This window comes from Beta vulgaris, chromosome 8 (assembly GCF_026745355.1).
Source record: "Beta vulgaris subsp. vulgaris cultivar EL10 chromosome 8, EL10.2, whole genome shotgun sequence".
NCBI classification, from domain to species: Eukaryota; Viridiplantae; Streptophyta; class Magnoliopsida; order Caryophyllales; family Amaranthaceae; genus Beta; species Beta vulgaris.
Window position 1 is genome coordinate 48546077 of NC_079209.1, and position 19828 is coordinate 48565904.

Genomic DNA, 19828 nt, shown 5'->3' on the forward strand with positions numbered 1-19828 from the left:
TGTTGTACTTATTAATTATTAATATTGGTAATTATTATTAATCTTATTGTTACCATTATAAATGTCATTGTTATTATTATATTAAGTTATTTTGTTGTTATTAATAATAGAAAATTAAAAGCCACGTGTTAAGAACATAAGATTGACGCAAAAATAAGAAATATATAAAATATGATATCTCAAATTCATGATAACGAAACTACTATGTTCGGATTACATTTCAAAATAAGCTAAGTGTGAGATACAAATTATAAATTTAGATTCGGTATACCTCTTCCTACCGAATTTCAAATCTCTCTAGCTATTTGAAGTTGCACGATATTTATTTATTTTTTGCTAAGTCATAGTTGTTTGTATATCTTGTTCTATTTTATATGGAAAAAAAGAGTTCAGTTTGCCGACTTCTCAAGTGTGAAACTTTTTTTTAAGGGAAAGTGTGAAACATTGTATAAGTGCTCTTATAAAATAATGACTTGAGTTATATAATTATTTTTAGTAATAATAATAATTATGATTATAATTATTATTGTTGTTCTTATAATAATGATAATAATAATAATTATTATTAATAATAAAAGTTGTATAAAAGTTGTAATAGAAATAAAATGATAATAATAGTAACACTATAAAGAATATCTTATAATGTATTGCATAATAATGATTTACAAAGTAATAATATAATAGTAATAATATATATTTATAAAAGATAAGATCTTGTTGAAAAATAATTCAAATCTGATCAGATCAGATCAGATCAGATCAGATCAGATCAGATCAGAAAAAATAAGTTCAGATCAGATCAGATCAGAAAAAATAAGTTCAGATCAGATCAGATCAGAAAAAATAAATTCAGATCAGATAAGTTCAGATCAGAAAATTTCAGGTGAACTGAACATAGCCTTAGTCTCCTCAAATCTCAAGCAATTTCCAAAAGGCTAATTTTGTTTTCTCCCACAATTTTGAACTGAAAAGAAAAGTCAACGCCAAAAATTGGCATTAGGTAGTTGTCAATAACAAAATGGTAGACAATAATTTTTTTTATAAGGTAGTAATTTCTCGCAAAAACTTAAAAGTTAAAGGTATTTTGAGACAAAATATCCAATAAGATACTTTCTCCGTTTTCTAAAGATCTTCCCTCTTTCCGTTTAAGGGTGTTTCCTAAAGATCTTCACTCTTTTGCTTTATTCCTTATTTGGCAAAATAAATTTCCCTATTTACCCTCTCATGTCACTATCAGATGGTCCACCATTACATTGTTAATTCAATTTTACTCTCTTTCTCTCTCCTACTTTAACCCCTTTTTATTTGTTTATTTATCTTAACCCCTTTCTCTCTCCTACTTTACTCACACCATGCCTCATACAACTTGATTTTCCTTGGTATTTGTAGGAACAGTAAGTGGGAAGATCTTTAGGAAACGGAGGGAGTAACATTTGATAACCACACTTCAACTTATCATCTTAAAATATGTGTTTCAAGAAGTGTTCAGATTTTTTTAGGACGAGAAGAGTACAAAATATGGATAAAAATACATACGGTGTTTAGTAGATACGGGCGTGGTAAATATTAAATCCCTAAAAAGGTAGGGAATACTGCCAAACTTGTAATAAAATTAATTTTTATTAACCATTTTAATCTTGATATGACTTATTATGATATTTTCAAATAAGAAAAATGTGTAACGAGCGAGGAAGTATTTAATATTATAACTCCCTCCGTCCCATAATATAGTGTTTACTTCTTTTCTCTCACGGGAATTAAGGAGAATAGAGGGAGTAATTGGATTCTCGTATATATATATGTATTTAATAAAGTAATTTTTCTTGAAACTATTTATTTATTTTCTTTTTCTATAAAATAAAATAAAAATAAACAATAAATTTTTTTCTTAAAATGGCGTGAAGCAATAAATAGAAGCACATATTTTAAAAGAAAGGTAAAAATATTTAAAAAATTTGTGCAAAAATTGAGAATAAATAGTCCAAATAAATCGACAAAAAATAAAATAGGTACAATATCTTAAAATACCTAAAATAAAATGTAAGTACTTTATTGTGGGATGGAGGAGTATTACTCTAAAAGTCTAAAACAATTCACAACTAGCTCACCAGTCACAATCAGTAGATCCTGGACCAAAGTGTAGGATGAGCATCCTACACCAGCTCCAAAACGTAAGGCAAGAAGAATGAAACGCACCATTCAACCAGCAAAAAAGTAATTGATTTGACAGCTAATGTACATTCCCATTACATCCAGTGTACATGTCGAAAATTCAAAAAGTAACTGATTTGACAGTTACTATTTACCATTTAATAACTGATTTGATGTCAACTGCCATCATTTCCCTACATATACTGTTCACCACTTCTCTCTTTTCCACACTCAACCTCCTTGTACATTCTTGGCTTCGTGGTTGTTCATTAACAAAATCAAAATGTACAATGATAGCCCCTAGCTGAAAGTAACCCAATTCCTGAAGCTGATGTCAAGTGAGTAATTTCCAATCTTTGTACATTGGGTGTGTTGATGTTTGTTCACTAATGAAATTCAATATGTACAATTGCAGTCCCATACTGAAATTCACCACTTCTCTCTTTTCCACACTCAACCTCTTTGTACATTCTTGGTTTCGTGATTGTTCATTAATAAAATCAAAATGTACAATGACAACCTCCAGCTGAAAGTAATCCAATTCCTGAAGCTGATGTTAAGTGAGTAATTTGCAATCTTTGTACACTGGGTGTGTTGATGTTTGTTCACTAATGAAATTCAATATGTACAATTACAGTCCCATATCGAAATATGTCAAGTGAGCAAATTTCCAATCTTTGTACACTGGTATGTTTAATGTTTGTTCACTAATGAAATTCAATATGTACAATTACAATCTCATACTGAAATTCAATAAAATCACAATGTACACTGATGGTCATTGCTTTTATACTGCAAATCCCAAATGTACACTCGTATATTACTGTACACTTAACCATATGCATTTGTACATTAAAAAAATTGTTTCACGTGATGAGAGAGAAATAGCTGGCCCACTTTCAAAAATATTGTCAAAAATCAACCACATGGGCAAGGTGTAGGATCTAATTTGCGCACCAGTCACCACTCACCAGGAGACGAGAAAGGCTTGGTAACCAACGGTTTGAGTCCAAAAAAGACTCAAACACCCAAAATAAAACACAATGGTACCATTATAACCTGACATTCGTATCAAATTGTTATCAGGACTGGTACCAAGGTATCAATATTTTCGGAGAATGGTACCATTATAACCTAGCATTGGTACCAAGCAAATGTCAGCCACACACGCGTAAAATCTTCCAATGCATAAAATGACCAAATTACCCCCGTTTGAGTCCCCTAAGAAACTCAAACGGTTGGTTGCCAATAGTGCTGTCAGTTTGGTTGAAAACCGATGGTTAAACTGCAAACTGTTGATCAACTGAACTGAATAAACTGAACTGAATTGACCCATAACTGAAAAGTTAAAAACCGATAAGTCAATCAGATTAAAGCAAACTGCAATTAACTGAACTGAAACTGGACTGGAACTCAACCGAAAACATACCAAACTGAAATTAACTGCACGAAAAACCAATTTAAACTGAACTGAACTGAAAATGAACTGAATTTAACTGAAAACTGTTTCAAACTGTTTTTAACTGAACTGAATCAAACTGAATAAAACTGTTTTTAACTGAACTGAATCAAACTGTTTTTGTCTGAACTGAATAAAACTATTTTTAACTGAACTGAATCAAACTGTTTTTAACTGAACTGCATAAAACTGAATAAAACTATTTTATAATAAACCGAATCAAACTGAATAAAATAGTTTTAAACTATATAGAATACAATTGTCTCAAAGACTCAAACTGAACTGTTTCAAAAATGTAACACCTAATTTCGTAATTTTTAATTTACCTAAATTATTGGCGTACAATGACATGACACCTTAAATACTAGACAACGATAAAAACAAGTGATTTCAATTACTATTTCTATTAAAAAGTTGAATTCTTCAATATACAAGCTTCCAAGTGAATCATTTGTGTAAATTACTCTCTTGTTTTGATTTGACATCTATTAATGTATATATCATAGAGGCTATAACTCACAAGTCACAACATGTATGTATATACGTAGAACTAGTGGTGTCAGAAACAGATCTGACCGCTGGACGAGTAAACACCAAAAATAAAATTAAATTTCAATTATTGTAAATTATTTGTACTAAAACTACATGAACAAAAATTGAGTTGAACTTGACAAATTTTAATTAAAAACCGAACTTAACTCAACCAATATTGTTTTATAACCAAATTAATTTATTATATCTAGATTAAATTGTACTCAAATTCACAAGTCAATCATTTTTACTTTGATTTTTTTTTATCAAGCTTATTATTGTAAGGTGTATAATAACTTGAAAGATGCGAGTATTTCACCCGAGCCAATGCGGGTTTCCTTAAGAACTGAAAATAACCGTATACGAACCGAAAATAACTGTTTAACTGATAGTAATCCGTAAAAAGCTAAATGTTTAAACCAAAACTGTACGGGTCAAACCAAAAGATAACTGTGAACTGAACTGAACTTAACTGAAAATTGAATTAACTGTATGAATTGAAACTGAAACCGAAAAAGTTTAAACTGAATCAATTAAGTTCGAAAAAATAAACTGAATTAACTAAACTGAAGTCAACTGAACTGTTTGGTTTAAACCAGAACTGAACTGTTTGGTTTAAACCAGAACTGAACTGTTTGGTTTAAACCAGAACTGAACTGGTTAACTGAATTGACACCACTGGTTGCCAAGACAAGCTCTCATGAGACAACTTTCAAATTTGAGGGAAGGGAATCAGGGATAGAAAAGAAGGAAGAAAAAGGGGAAAAAGGGGAAAAAGGAACATGCTGTAGAAAAGAAGAAGTTTGTAAACCCTAAATCTCCAAATTCCAATTAGTAGAATTTACTAGGAAAATTCCATCTCTCTTTACGGATTACAGTCTACCGATTTTATTCCAGTTTTGTTTTTCATCTAAATGGTTACATTTTCGAATTTCGTAATCCCAGCATCAATTCAAGTTCTCCAGGAAAGATTTGAAGAATTTTTCGACGATAACAAAAAATTGAAGGTTTGCTTTGGACTAATCTGACTATATCTTGTAAGTTATAAGATTTAAAGTTTGTAGTTAGCATCAAATATTTGATTAAGAAATATCCAATCCAATTCAACAGTACGCGAACTCACAAGAAAAAAAAATCCAGATTTTGGGGATTTACATAATTTTTCTGTTTTACCGTGTTTTTATTATTAGACCAATTTTTTGTTTTTGTTTTGGGGTTTAATTATTTATAGTATACAATTAATTGTATCTGTTTTAGGGTTTGATAATCAAGAGTTTATACTTTGTACAATTTATATTATACATTAATATTTTCTTTGAGGCTTGAGCTAATTGTGAATTGTAGCTGTTGAATTTGTATATGTTTAGCTTAATGTAGATTGTAGACTTGGGAGTTTGAACAATGAAGGGTTTGAAATATCATTTGTGATGTTTTCTCTTGGTGTTGGGTATCAAAGTGGTTCTTCTCCATGTAATGCTAATGGAGTAGGCATTCGTGTTCTCGTAGCGACATTAAATTCAGTACTACTTATATTCCTAGAGACGATAAATTAAGTATTGCTCTTATATTTGGTGTGTGAGGTTGGTTGAGTTTGCAATGATGTCCTTTGTATGCAACGATGTTGATTATACTCTCTTTGTTTTGTTTTTATTCCTGCAGGTGGAGTATACAATTGTATTCTGTACCTTTTGGTTTAATTTATAATTGTATGAATTGGTTTTTTCAGACTTCGGAATTTGGCACGCTAGAGCAAGAAGCTTGCTCAGTGAAGCTGTAGGGCTCGAAGAAGAAACATACTTGGTTGGACATACATTCATTTGACGGGCTTCACTATGCCTGTAAAATGGTGTGCATTCATTGCCCTTTTCATTTTAAATTAATCTTCCCTTTTCTATACAGCTTGGATTGGTCTAATTTCTGCTGTTTTAGGGTTCTTCACTGGCACCCCAGTGCAGGATTTTCAGTAAACACTCAAATAATGAATGAAATTTCCCAGTGCGTTGAAAGCTTAAATGGTGTCAAAGATGGGAGGTGGAGATCTGTTCTCACCTTCTACAAACCCATCACTCGAGGTCTCCAGGCTATCTTTAAAATGTCTTTTTTAAGTGTATATTTTGGGAGTATGACATGCTATATAATATCAAAAAGGAATAATTGTAGATATTGTTGATTTTCTATCAGATCAGTCAACGGCAGCTGAATTTCCTCGAGATTTTCTGGGCCTTTCAATTCCAGAGCAGCCTAGCAAATACTACTTCATAATTCGTGGCCAGCGGATTGTTCTTGAAGCAGATTTAACTATACAATCAATTATGGAGACATTGCAATCATACAAGTCAAGGGTGTCCCTGAATTTTGAGGTTGACTTTTGGATAATTTGATTGAAAGAAATATAAAAAATTGTGATTTATGGAACTGATGTGTAACTGTTCTCCACCAAGCCTAGCTTTATCACTGGTTTAGGGAAAATGTAATTATTTAAGGAGAATAGTACTTCCTTTGTTTCAAATTAGTTGTAACATGGGTGGAGAGTGGAGATACAAGTTTTGAGGAGTGCATGAAGAGGGGGGAGATAGAGAGAAATAGAAACAGGGACCCTTGTGATGAGGAGAAAGGTAGATATAACCCCTTACCGAATAAAATAATGTTGCAACTAATTTGAAACTTAACGAAAAGGGATGTATTGCCACTAATTCGGAACCATGTGATTGGGCGTCTGGAATGGAGGAAGTATAGGTTGTTTGCAACTGTTGAGAATGCTACCTGCTGTTTATAGGTGTATGATTCTGTTCTCTGATGGTTATATATGATTAATGAAGTTTGTTGGGTGTTGTACCATAGTCTAGGGCTCATGCTCTACTAGCAGGTAGCTTGCTATAGTGGTGGTTGAAAACTAGTGTGTTCTCTTTGTCTTTGTTTGATTGGGAGCTTGAGGAATAATGAAACATTTGTCAATTCTGTTGCTAATGGGTTTATGGTAGTCTGTCTGAAATTTAGTATCTCATGAAGTTATGCTCAATTATATGACATGAGCAATACTTTAGTGATAGTTGTATTGTCTGTCTTCTTAGAAATCTGCATCATTATATGTTTTGTAGGCTATTAGCCTATTATAGATTATTATTGTAGACTGGAGTTTTTATGTGTGATATGTTGATACTCATATATATGTATGATGTATTACATACTAGCATTATTCTTCTTTCTAGTAATTGTCCTGGCTGCTTGTGAACTTGCCTTTTCCTTGTGTCTGTGTAGGGGATACAGTACCAGCTTGGGGACTTCCAAGTGAGAGTAGGAAAGGTTGCTCCTAGTCACTCTGAAACTATGAGGGGAATAGTAATGGAGGTATATCTACTATACGAAATCAGTTTAATTCTCTGATTTGCTCATGCTGAATCATCATCAATATTATAGGACTCGTTATGTCTAACATGCATACCCAAGCAAACAACATATGACACTTTTTTAAATGTGTCGCCTGAACGTGCATAGTGCGTGCAGTAGCACTTTACATGGGTAACAGCTCAAGATTTCAGAAATACTTTGTGTCAAACCACCATGTCTAGATTTGAACTCTTTAAGTAGGGAAATACAGTATCTGATACTAAGGAAGAGTTTCATCTTTTAGCTAATCTGATATTGTCTCATCAATTTCTCTAGGCTATATAGATTCAAGACATAGAGTGGAATGGATATCCAGCTCTAAGCTTATTGATGATATGTTGCTCACTGTCTGATGAGGAATGTGATCATGGTTATATTTTGTTCACTACCATGGTTCAGCTGATCTATTATTTACCAAAAGTTGGTCATTAGACTATCTTCACTCTTTTCTCCTTCTCTGTTTTTACAGGTTGAGTATCTTCCAATCTCTTCTGTTGATAAATCAAGGCAAATTCTTGATGACTTTGTGGATATTTGGAAAGAGACACTGTCAAAAAAGTCGTTGCCGGGTCAGTTTCTGCATATCGAACCCAACTTTGGAGAGTACGGCTTATCAGACCAGTATACCTCTCAACATACAGCAGTTCAATATGCTACTGTCATGGCGCAACTGATTGCAACTGTGCAATCGACGCAAGGAGTCAGAAATTAATGATATGACCTTGATTATCTCGTAGTAATAGCTGAGGATGTCAGGCTATTGAAGTTCAGAACGGAAAACAGCAATAGAAGGATTAGGAAAAGGGGAAAAAAGCTTCGTTTGAGCTAGTCTTTTTTCTGGTTTAATTGTACTGATAATGGAGCTTGGGTTTTGAATTGATACTGTGAGTTGTGCCTAGCAGTGTATTGCCATGATATCAATTGTCAACTGCGAGTAGGACGTCTGCTATGTGACTCACTCCTTGATCTACTCTATACCGGAGAGCTCGAAGTACTAGAAAGGATCGTTGTATACTTGGGTTGAGAACTTATCCACTGTACTTGCTACGTGGTCTGGCAACAAACATAATGATAAAAGGCTTATGTTCTTTGTGTCAATCCTTGAAATTGCCTACATGCTTAGTTTCATCTAATAATTTGGCATTCAAGTACCATTTTGTATATACTTAATTATGACTTGTTGATGAAGGTTATGATTGAATTGATTATTAACGGTACCTTGTATCGTGATTTGAAAGTTTGATATAGTCGTAATCTTATAAAAATGCAAATTCTGCGAAAAAGTTTTTTTTTCTTGGGTGAACTGTGAACCCTTGCAGTTTTGCAAATTGTAAAGTTTACCTTTTCTCTTATCCCACATGGTTGAAGGTGGGAAAAAGTGACACAACTTAACTAGCTTGAGCCAAAATTAGAAGGTTCGGGTTAAGTTTTTAACCCATTTGTGTGAGCTGGTTGATTCAATACGATTCATTTAATATACAATACACCTATATTTTGAATTTGTATTTTTTGGCTCGAGAGATGTTCAGTAGCATGGACAACAATTATGATGTTATAGAAATACCAAATTGAAATTGTGACAAGGCCCTTGTTGACTTTTGTTAATTAATTCATTAGTTTGTTTTTTTATACATAAATTTGATCGTTATGACACCAATTGTGATTTTCTATATAAAACGCATTTGCATGGCAACATGCTATAATGTTGTATGTGTTGTGTGCATGACATGGGCCATAAATTAGGACGATCCTGGTGAATTTTTCTATTCATAGGCAATGGTAAGCCATGGATGGAGAATAGAAAGTAAAGCGAATTGGAAATATCTAAAGTATATTCTAGGGAAGAAGTGGTAGAATATACTCCCTCCGTCTCATAATATAGTGCATATTTTTGTTTTTAGATGTTTCAAAAATTGTGCCTATTTTATTTTTTACTCCCTCCGTCCGAGAAAGATTTGAACACTTTTTGTTAGAGTTAGTGAGTAGAGTGTTAGTTTTCTCACTCCAAAAGTTGCTTCAAAAGAACAAAAACTCCTAAGTTCACATTGGTAGTTTAGAGTGTTTTTAACTTCTTTATATGGAGTTTCCTTCTTTGTACATTTATTGAGGTTTGTGCGGGAAGGTAGTCACCGCTCGGGCATGTGGCGTGGCGTGGCGTGGCGTGTTTGTGGGATATTTTAGTCCAGTTGCTTGATTTTGTAAACGTTAATCTTTCCTTAATTATTATTTCCGTTATCCTTTAATATCCGCCTAATTGATTCTCTTTCCGTTTTTTATTTTTGCCTTCCTTTATATATATTTTAGCTTGTTCAGTACTTTGATGGATAGATACAAAAAAAAAATCGTTTCCCCAAAAATTCTTACACAAATTTTTGGGAATTGTTCGAAGTGTTCTCAAACTGTGACTTTGTACTACACCGGAGGAGCAGCGGTCGTGCATCCCTGGAGGTTTGTTGCCAAGAGTCTATGCGTAATTAATGGCGTAGATTCAACTTTAGGGCAATGTTTATTCACGCCACGACTATTGAGATAAGTTGTTCTGATTGAACAACCAATTTTATCTCCTACACTTTTTGTGACACGTATCTATGATAATAAGTTGTAGTATGGTTATCAAATGTTATTTTATTTCAAAAGTAAATATGATAGGAATTGGTGGGGTATCTTTTTACGGTTATTTCACCAAATACCCCTGACAAGAAAATTTATTCACCAAATACCCCCACTTTTTTCAACCAGATACCCCTAACCTTTAAAAAAATTCACAAAATACCCCAAATCTTAAAAAAAAACCCAAAATGCCCTTTTGACTAACGGATGTTAGTACTCTGTTAATTGATTAACTAATTAACCCTAAAAAATCCTAACTAAACCTAAATAAACCCTAAACTCTCCTTAACCCAACCCCAACCTACCAACCCTACCCCCCCAAACCCTAGACCCACCATCCCCATCACCCAACCCCAGCCTCACCAGCCCCTCCCCCTCCCCAACAACCCCCACGCAGACCTCCTTTCCCGGTAGCCCCCCTCCCCTCGCCTCCCTCGCGCCTCCCTTTCCCCGTCCCTCGCGCCTCCATCACTAGCACCCCTTTCCCCACGGAGTCCCCCGCCTCCCCCTCCCTCACTCTCGCTAGCAGACCGTAGCTCCCCCTCCCCCTATTCCTTTCCAATCGAAGATCCACCAATGGCAGATAATCTGCCATTGTCGAAAATTGTGACTGAGTTCGAATGGGTAGGGGAGGGGGGATTCAGGTTGTGGGTGGAGGGGAAGTGCGGGTTGTGGGTGGAGGGGAGGTGCGGGTTGTGGGTGGTGGGGTGGTGGGGGTGCGGGTGGTTGGGTATGGTGGGGGATTTGCATGGGTGGAGGGAGTGTAATAGCCTCAATTTTTATGATGATATTATTAAGATAAATGAGATACGTTAGCATACTAATCAATACTTCATCAATTGCATCTTTGAGGAATAAGAAAATTGTGAATAGCCCCTATATGAAGTCTATCTGTGAATCTAAACATTATATGTTATTATGTGATTATGAATGCAAATTATGAGTTAAGATAAGTTATTAACGAATTACGTTAATAATATTGAGCATTATTATGAAATTTTGAGATTTTGAGTTTGTGTTTGAGATACTCTGTAATTATGATTTAAGGGCTAAATGAGCCAAAATATGTTTATTAAGTTATAAGACATATTTTAAGGATATAGTTTAAGTATAATGAAGGATTAGAGTTTAATTACATAGGGTTTAGGATTAAGTAAAATCAGAAAATTCTGAAATGTTCTTAAGCTGGGAAAAGACGATTTTGCCCTCATTACTAAACCGAAATCACGAGCTTTCCATTACCCATTCTCTATATATATGTAACCAAGCCCCTAATTCATTTCATCAGATTTCATTGTAAAAGAAATACACCCAAAATTCATCACCATTTCCTCTCCTTCTTCACGCCATTCTGGCGGGTGCAAGGGCTGCTGTTGACACCTTGTTCCTCTTCGATTATAGCTCTAAATCTTGCATGAAATCACTTTCCTAGGCTTATCAAGTTGTTCTCCATACTGGGCAAATGTTATTTTTGAGGTATCACATCCATAGCATCAAAGAAAACAAAGAAAGGTATGATGTGGCTAAACTATAGCATTTATGAGATTTAGTAGGTTGTAAACTAGATTATCTTGGGTTAATGGCTGAATTTAAGTTATGGATGGTTTAATTAAGATCTTAGAAGATTGCTGGAAGAGAGATAAAAGTGCTTGAAAGAGATTTGATTCCTAAACAATCTAAATAAAGTACACAAGAACCACCATTTAACTTGTTTTTAAGCTTTGATTATGAATTTTGCCTATGGAATTATGAATACTTGATTATGTTAATATATGTATAAAAAAATTGATTTGCATGTGGTATTTTATAAATAGTATTGTGTTAATAATTTAAGATATTTTTACATGTCAAGTTTTTCCTTTTTATTGGTATCTCCACAGATAACCAATAAAGTAGGAAAGGATGACCCTCTTTCCTAAATCTTGTTGCCGTGTATTTCCAGGCCCAATATCGTCCTATTTCATTGAGATTTGAGTCTTTGTTCCTGCATCAAAGTTGTAGACCTTTTTGAGTTATTGAATTTAGACCCATAAATCACTCACTTTGGAGTAATACATTAGAAGTTATGCTGCCCAGAAGATTGCTGCATACATAACAAGTTTTTACAACAAACCCCATCAAACCTTGCTATTATCTCGATGGCATCTTGATTAATGATCTTGTTTTTGGTCGAACTTTCATGATGCATCCCTATTCCCTGGAATATACATGTCTTGATTGTAAGATAAATCATTGCCTCATTCCCTTCATTAAACGCCACTGGACGTAACCATATATACTTCGTAGTGTAAAGGAATACTTAAAATCCGATTTCTCTTAGTTACTTTCCAAGTCTATTAAACCATGCTTTTTGGGCTCATTGAGTACCTTTTAAGGTTGAATACCTACTGAATGTAACTACTTATTTATTGACCTATTCAAACCCTTAACTGAACATAAAAGTTCCGATGTAATCTCGCACGCAAACCATCATATATTGCTGCCAACACAAAAACCATGAAATAGATTATTTGAGTACTTGTGCCGCGTCGTCTTTTTATATATTAAGAACCTCTTTTGAAACCTAATCTTGCTGTCATAACATGTTGATCACTTTATTAACCACTCTGGTTAACCACAATGTTTATTTTTCGAAGCTTTGTTAATAAGTCACCCTTCCGAAATGGTGGAACTTGACATGCATAGCAAACTTGTTTTAAGAAACTGATTTTGATAAGTTTAAAGTTTATTACGATGGTTGAAATAATGATTATGCATAACTTTTTAAGTAAGTTATTTGAGTATAATTATAAAGGTATAAGTATCTCAGTGAGTATAGGTATTTGAATATAAGTATTTTAAGCACAAGTATCTAGTATAACTATTTTTTTTTATGGTGATCAGTTTGTTTTATAAGGGGAAGTGAACAATTTGTGTGGAGCAGGTTGGCTCAATATGTGTTTAGAGCGGGTGTTGCTCTGTTATGTGGGGTCATGACCTAAAAGTCTTGCAAGCATAAATAAGAAAGGTGGGGAGACATCCCTCAAATGTTTGGAGTGGTGGCTTAGCCTCCATTCATGTTTGGAGTTATATATATTATGTTTTGTGATAAGTTTTAAGAGTATTGTTGTTCTAAGTATTGAGAATGATATATGATATTTTGAGATAATTCGTGGAGAATTTATCCTGCATATGCAATGTAATTTTTATGGAAGTTAAAAGAAAGAATCAACGTATTTATGAGCAAGTATAAATGTATTTCCGATTAAGAACAAAAACCATCTCGATGCAATAATGAATTTCTGAGCAGAAAGAAAAGGAAGCTATGATTGTTATAAGTTTATGTTTTGAGTATAAGAAACGATTGAATAGTTTCAGTCACCTTAATATTTTGTAATTGGTGGGACTTGTGTGCCAGCATAAGCTGACCTGTTTTGTTCTTTGAACCTGTCCTGGTGGGGGCAGATTCAACTGTTTTGCAGGATTAGAGGAATGTTCAAGTTAGCTCTTGTGTGCAATATGAAGTCTTAGTCAATGTGTTTAACCCACTGTCATGAGATGAATTGTAGTATAAAATAATTTTACAAGTCAAACATGTATTTGATTTGTAATCTAAGTACTCAAAACATATGGTAATGACTATTTTACTATAACTTATTTCGTCTTATGCTTGGATACTACGAGACTTCCTACTTTACTAGGGGAAGGAAGGTGTGGTAGTCCGCCCTAACAGTTCCTCTAATTAGCAGCTTAACTTTGTAATTAGCAGGATTATGACTTAATTAAGCTGCTATTTGGATCCCCTCAAAAAAAAAGCTGCTATTTGGAGCGGGCTGTTACAGGGAGGGGTTACGTGGGGCGGCGACAGGAATGGGGGAGGGGTTGCGTGGCTGTTGCGGGGGAGGGGGGCTAGTGAGGGGTGGTGGAGTTGGGGTTGGGTGGGGGGTTGATGGGGGGCTGGGGTTGGGTTAGGCTTAGGGTTTTTACGGTTTTTAGAGTTATTAGAGATTGTCATCTTAGAATCTATCAAGTTTACGTTTAGAAGAAAAATCTTTGACCGGTATCTCTTCTCTTACTTTCTCCGATTATTATTAGTTCACCCACTTCTTTTTTGTGTTATCTTTTATTAATTTATCCACTCATTTTTTTATTGGAATGGTCCTACCAATTCTACGGTATTCGACAATTAGAGTTTTGGGTGAAAAAGAAGAGTTATGGAGGTGTTTGGTAAAGAGAGTTACAAGATAGAGTTTTGGGGGTGAAAACTCTCAAAATGGAAAAGCTTTTTCTTCAAGTGAGAGAATGTGTGAATTTTTGTCCATAATTATAATACTAGCATATAAGTTAATATGTCCATATTATACAAACGAAGGGTAATCATGTCAATAAGTTCCAATCAAGTCCAATAAATTCTTATTCATATTACTATTAACTGATTATGTTATTATTAAAGTTTTTAATTAAAGTACCACTATGATTATATTTGCATTATTATCTCTTATTTTATTATTCATACTATTTTTAGTTGATTATGTTATTATTAAAAAATATTATAATCATGGCCAAATAAGGTAACAATAATAATCATCATAATTATACACACTACTACAAAAGGAGTGTTATCGTGGCGCTTTTTAACCCATTTGGCGACGCCAAAAAGCGTCGCTAAATTTGCTTGCGACGCTTTCTAAAAGCGTCGCGTCAATTGAGTAGGTATTTTACGACACGTAAAAGCGTCGCCATTCTCGACGCCTAACATAGTCCCCAATTGTCTCGTCGCGTAAAAGCGTCACCATTCCCGTTGACTCGCAGCACCTTGCTGCCTCTAAATCTGGACGCTTTTTGGCGTCGTTAAAAGAGAAGTTGGATTTAAATTTTAATATTTAATATTATTTGGCAAAATTTCATGATGACTATAAAATGTATTTTCGTTTTTGTAGTCCCTTTTGCTATTTTTCCGAATTATATATATATATATATATATATATATATATATATATATATATATATATATATATATATATATTATATATTATATATATATATATATTTATAATATAAAAATATATATATAGATATATATATATATATTATCACACGCACATATATATGTACGTATATTTACTCTAGAATAAATTATAACAAACATTATAAACTTGAAGATATATATATATTAAGGTAAAAAAAAAATACTTTGATCAATATATATAAATGTATATATACTAAGATAACTAAATTCCCTACAAACATAATTGCAAATTGTATGTCGTAGTCAAGTCTAGCTAATTAATAAAAATATTCAAAGTGAAGTAACCTTGAAAATAAGCTAACTAATAAGATCTAGCGCGCTAGTAAAATAGATGACGATACGATAGTAGCTACTTTGAAGCCATCTGTTCTTGATCTTTTGCACCTTCATTATTTTCGAGTACCTTCAAAAGGAGATAAAAAAAACAATATAATCAGTATGATAGTAATGATTGATGTCAAATTAAAGAAGAAAATAATGTATCTGGCTGATAAAAAAGATGAAGGTTGTGAAAAGTGACCAGGTAGAGAGATGATTATGGCAAAGTGTGTAGAGCGCCATGAGATGACCTTAAAAGCATCACATGGAAAGTCCAGCACCATCATTCGTGTTTCTTACCACTCCACTCTCGTTTCATTTAATGTTCAGGCATCACTATATATGAATTTCTACTCATCCCATGTCTTAAACTTTCTAATTACTAAATAAAGAAGAATCACATAAGAGTGCATAGCTCTAGAGAAGAATAAAGAAGAAACAAAGACAACAAAAGAACTCAAGTCTCATGAGATAAGCTCTGTCTCCATCTACAGGCGCTAGCAAAATCAATTTCCATATCAAAATTCTCCAACTTCATAAACATTACCCTCCTAGAATAACATCAAACTACTGTTTCATCCCTTAGGAAAAACAGTAACATGTTTAGATCAAGTGACATCCAGCATAGATCTATCCTCAGAATCAGTAAGGCCATTCACATGTCCTAAACTTCATTAAGCTGTCAGCATCCCTGGCCATCATTATAGACATTAGACACCCTAAAAAAACCCAAGCTGTTGACTCCCAGTTTGTGTATTATCCCAATTGGTGGCAGGAGAAATGAGAGACTGCAAACGGAATTAACTCGAATCCATTTCAAAAAACAGAAAAATAAAAAACTCACTTAGATAGCCACATATTTGTTTCAATATACCGTATGTAATACTACAAACTAAAGATAAAATTTAAAACAGATAGATGGGTGCGTGTTCACAGATTTGCAGCCAATAATTCTCAATCCTCTTCAGTATAAACAAGAGTAAAGTAAATGCTGCGTGCAACCGCCTCGAAAGGTTCAGATCAGAAGAATGATCATGTAAAACTCAAGCAACTTATCAATGTTGATGTCAAAGAAGAAAATAATGTATCTGATAAAAAAGATAAAGGTTATAGTACTAGGGCTGTACTGGGCAGAAACTTTCTTGCTTGGTACATTAGCTCATTCATAAGGAAGGGGAATTTAGGTAAAGTTTAAAATAGGAAGGTACCTTTTGGTTTGTCACTTCCAAGACTGCTTGTGCACAATCTAAAAGGTGCATTGAAGCCTCTCCTTTACGAACTTTACCTACTAGTTGAGAAAATTGTCCAACAAGAGTTTTGAGCAGAGAGTTGTTCTCTTGAACTTTGGCTTTCAACAAGCTATTTTCCTTCTTGAGAACAGACACTTCTTCTTTGTTCTCTTGGACTTGGGTGTTCAACAATCTATTTTCCTTCTTCAGAGTGGACAATTCTTCTTTATCATTCTCCATGAACACGGCCGTCTTTCGAACTCTTCCACACCCTTGCTTCTTCAGGACACCATGCACCCCGTAAATGTCCCCCTTTCGAACTCCAAGTCCATAACCTACGGGACGTTTGGGAATCTCTCCATCATACATGGTGTGCTCAAAAGCTTCATCTTCAAGTTCTAAGTCAGACTTGGAAGGGTTTGCTTGCTTCAATGATTCAAACTTGGCATATGCATCATCCTACACAAATATTAAGATATAAAATATAAGAAGTATTAGTTTACAATAAACGGAAGCACGCTTATTATTTTAGTGGGGGGGATTTTTTTATTTTTTAATTTATATGCTCGCTCTAAAATTTCGAGCGGGAGTATACAGTGATAAGCTAGCTAATATTTCTATTTCACGGGTAATGAGGACGTTTTTAACGCGTGGGCAACCTTCTCGATGCTTAAAAGCATCGAGATATTGCGGGATAAATTAAACCCGCGCCGCACTTATGCCGAGGCGTCGAACAATAAGCGTCCCCAAAGTAAGGTTTTTCTAGTAGGTACATTTTACAATTCGTCTTTAAAACTAGAGATAACATGTTTTTGTTACTAATAACAATGAAAGATATATTAGGTTATTAATTTCCTAGTGCTTTATGAAATCAAGATATTACTAATTACTATTTTTCAGAGGATAAATTTTAATGTCATAATAAATTTTGAGGGATAGTATTTCTTTTAGGGGTAATATTTATTTTAATACTCATCAATTTTTTGTCAAACACGGTCAAATAAGTTTCAATCAAGTCGAGTCAGGTCTAATAAGTTTCGATCATATCACAATCAGGTCCAATTAGTTCCAATCATATCACAATCATGCCCAATAAGTTCCAATCAGGTCTAATGAGTTGAATCAAGTCCGATCATGTCTCCACACTTTTTTTCTCTCTTCTCTCCTCTCTCACAAAATCCTAATTTTCAACCTAGGGGGTTACCCTTTTGGGCGGTGGTAAGCCCCTTTTTTTTCTTTTTGTTACTAGTTTTTATGTTTATGTTTCTAATAAACTTTAGTCTCTCTCTAATGGAGAGTTTCTCTACCCATATATTGGCTTTTATCTCTCTCCATGTGAGAGTTTGGAGACTTTGTTTTTGGATTTTTGTGTAATCCAAGAGGTTTATTTGCTGATCGAAATTTGTGCGGAGTTTCAACAAATGTCAAGACTTCGTTTACAATCACTTGATTTGAATCCAATTCTACTTCAAAACCATAAAAGATCGACAAACCCCTTTACAAAAGGCTGCATCAGACATCGATATGAAAGACGAGGGTTTTCAGAAGTGCTAGATCTACTCAACGATCGTGGTTTTGTCATAGAATTGTATTTATTTCATTTTGATATGTATTTGTTTAGTTTTGACTTCTAACGTAGATCTTGTATGACTTTGTATCAATGAATTAATGTTAAATTCAAAAAAAAAATACAATCAAATTTAATAAATTCAGATAAGTTCACTTCAAGGTTTTTCAGGTGAAGAAAACCCACTCTTATTTCTCCTTTCAATCCTAATATTTTCTCTCATCGAAAAAACAAGTGTATCCCACCAGAAAAAAGTGTACCCCTCCCTCTCCTCCGTTACAGGAAGAGGCCAAGAAGGCAGGTTCTTTGGACATGCACAGATGCACTGCTCTGATCAAAGACTTGTGAAAGCACGGTTTTAAATTTCATTAGGAGCCTGAAAGCCTGTACTATGTATACCCTTTCGTAAACTTTTAACATTTCCCCAACTAATTGTACTGGTCAACTAATGTCATTCACTAACTTAAGATTTTCTAGGGTTAATTAAGTTTTTTTTAGGGTTAATTAGCATTAATGACTAACGGGGTTAACCGTCGTCAATCATTAAGAGCATCTGGTGATTTTTTTTAAAGTTTAGGGGTATCTGGTGAATTTTGAAAAAAGTGGGGGTATTTGATGAATAAATCTTTTTGTCCTGGGTATTTGGTGAAATAACCGTATATTTTATTAGAGTAACTTTTTATTGTACAAGGTAGAGTATGGGGTAAAAGAGTAGAAATAATATATAAATAGTGGGACCATGTCAAAATGGGACTTCAAACTAATTTGGGACAAACATAAAAGGAAAGTTGTAATCCCCCGTAAATTATGAATTTTATTATAAATATATCTTAACATATATATATTTAAATATAATTTAGTATTAAAATAATTTATTTCTTTAAAAGGTTTACTATTTGGAAGTCAAAGGAATTGCTTTAAGGATTTAAAGAAGTTAAAATATTTGTTTAGCATGCTTTGAAATACATTTGAAATAATTTTTGGATTTGATAAAGGAGTCTAAATACGCTTGAGGAACCCAAACACTATTTAGATAGGAAAAGGACTTCTAGTTGTGTATTTAAGCCCAATTGTATTTTTCTAAGCCCACAAGGAAAACACATACTTCCCCCGTTCTGTTTTAAATGAGATATTGGATGAAATGACACTATTCATTGATCAATTTTAACTTCAATTTATCGCTATTATATAAAGAAAAACATAGTCAAGTGGGATCTTGTTAGATTCGTCTCGATGCGAACTATCAAATTATAACTTTTTTATATTTTTTTACGTGTACACAACTAAAGATATTAATGACTAAAGAAGCGTGTTGGGTTGCGTGAAAAAGCAAACGTTTCATTTAAAACGGAACGGAGGAAGTATATAAATTCAAAATCTTCCCCACACATAATTTTCTTTCTCCTCACTCCACACCAAAATCTGCGTCCCTCTCGCTCCCTCTTTCTCTCTCATGTTTTTCTTCTTTCTTCCTTCCCAAGCAATGCTTTCTTCTTCAACAAGTAATCTCCCCTCCTCAATCAAACCACCGCCTATTGCCGCCTGTTGCCACGTCACCATCGTTGGCG

General features: G+C 33.8%; 2 protein-coding genes and 1 long non-coding RNA gene across 4 annotated transcripts; 2 read left to right on the plus strand and 1 right to left on the minus strand.

The window, feature by feature from the left end:
• Positions 1–4852: 4852 nt before the first annotated feature.
• On the plus strand, positions 4853–8765 carry LOC104883427 (mediator of RNA polymerase II transcription subunit 20a). Of its 2 annotated transcripts, none has more exons than XM_010667952.4 (6): positions 4853–5178; positions 5868–5987; positions 6071–6213; positions 6323–6501; positions 7400–7489; positions 7998–8765. In XM_010667952.4, exons 2-6 carry the CDS (start codon positions 5974–5976, stop codon positions 8238–8240), a joined length of 669 nt encoding a protein of 222 aa, XP_010666254.1. In that variant the 5' UTR covers positions 4853–5178; positions 5868–5973; the 3' UTR covers positions 8241–8765. The 2 variants fall into 2 exon arrangements, with proteins under 2 accessions (XP_010666254.1, XP_010666255.1); XM_010667953.3 differs by having other exon boundaries at positions 4853–5148.
• Positions 8766–11432: 2667 nt separating this feature from the next.
• Positions 11433–13770, plus strand: LOC125492227 (uncharacterized). Its single transcript, XR_007268673.1, has 2 exons — positions 11433–11650; positions 13583–13770. It is a non-coding gene; the product is annotated as an uncharacterized LOC125492227 (long non-coding RNA).
• Positions 13771–15826: 2056 nt separating this feature from the next.
• On the minus strand, positions 15827–17227 carry LOC125492392 (uncharacterized). Its single transcript, XM_048634831.2, has 2 exons — positions 16673–17227; positions 15827–16155 (listed from the first exon to the last, which is right to left on the minus strand). The coding sequence occupies exons 1-2, from the start codon at positions 17060–17062 to the stop codon at positions 16147–16149; spliced, it is 399 nt and encodes a 132-aa protein (XP_048490788.2). The 5' UTR covers positions 17063–17227; the 3' UTR covers positions 15827–16146.
• Positions 17228–19828: the final 2601 nt, after the last annotated feature.

What these genes read in the sequence shown, in the direction of transcription:
- LOC104883427 (XM_010667952.4), top strand. An exon ending in GGGTGTCCCTGAATTTTGAG is followed by an intron (nt 6,502 to 7,399) that starts GTTGACTTTTGG and finishes GTGTCTGTGTAG; the next exon opens with GGGATACAGTACCAGCTTGG. An exon ending in TGAGGGGAATAGTAATGGAG is followed by an intron (nt 7,490 to 7,997) that starts GTATATCTACTA and finishes CTGTTTTTACAG; the next exon opens with GTTGAGTATCTTCCAATCTC.
- LOC125492392 (XM_048634831.2), bottom strand. Translation starts at nt 17,062, where the DNA reads ATGTATGATGGAGAGATTCCCAAACGTCCCGTAGGTTATGGACTTGGA.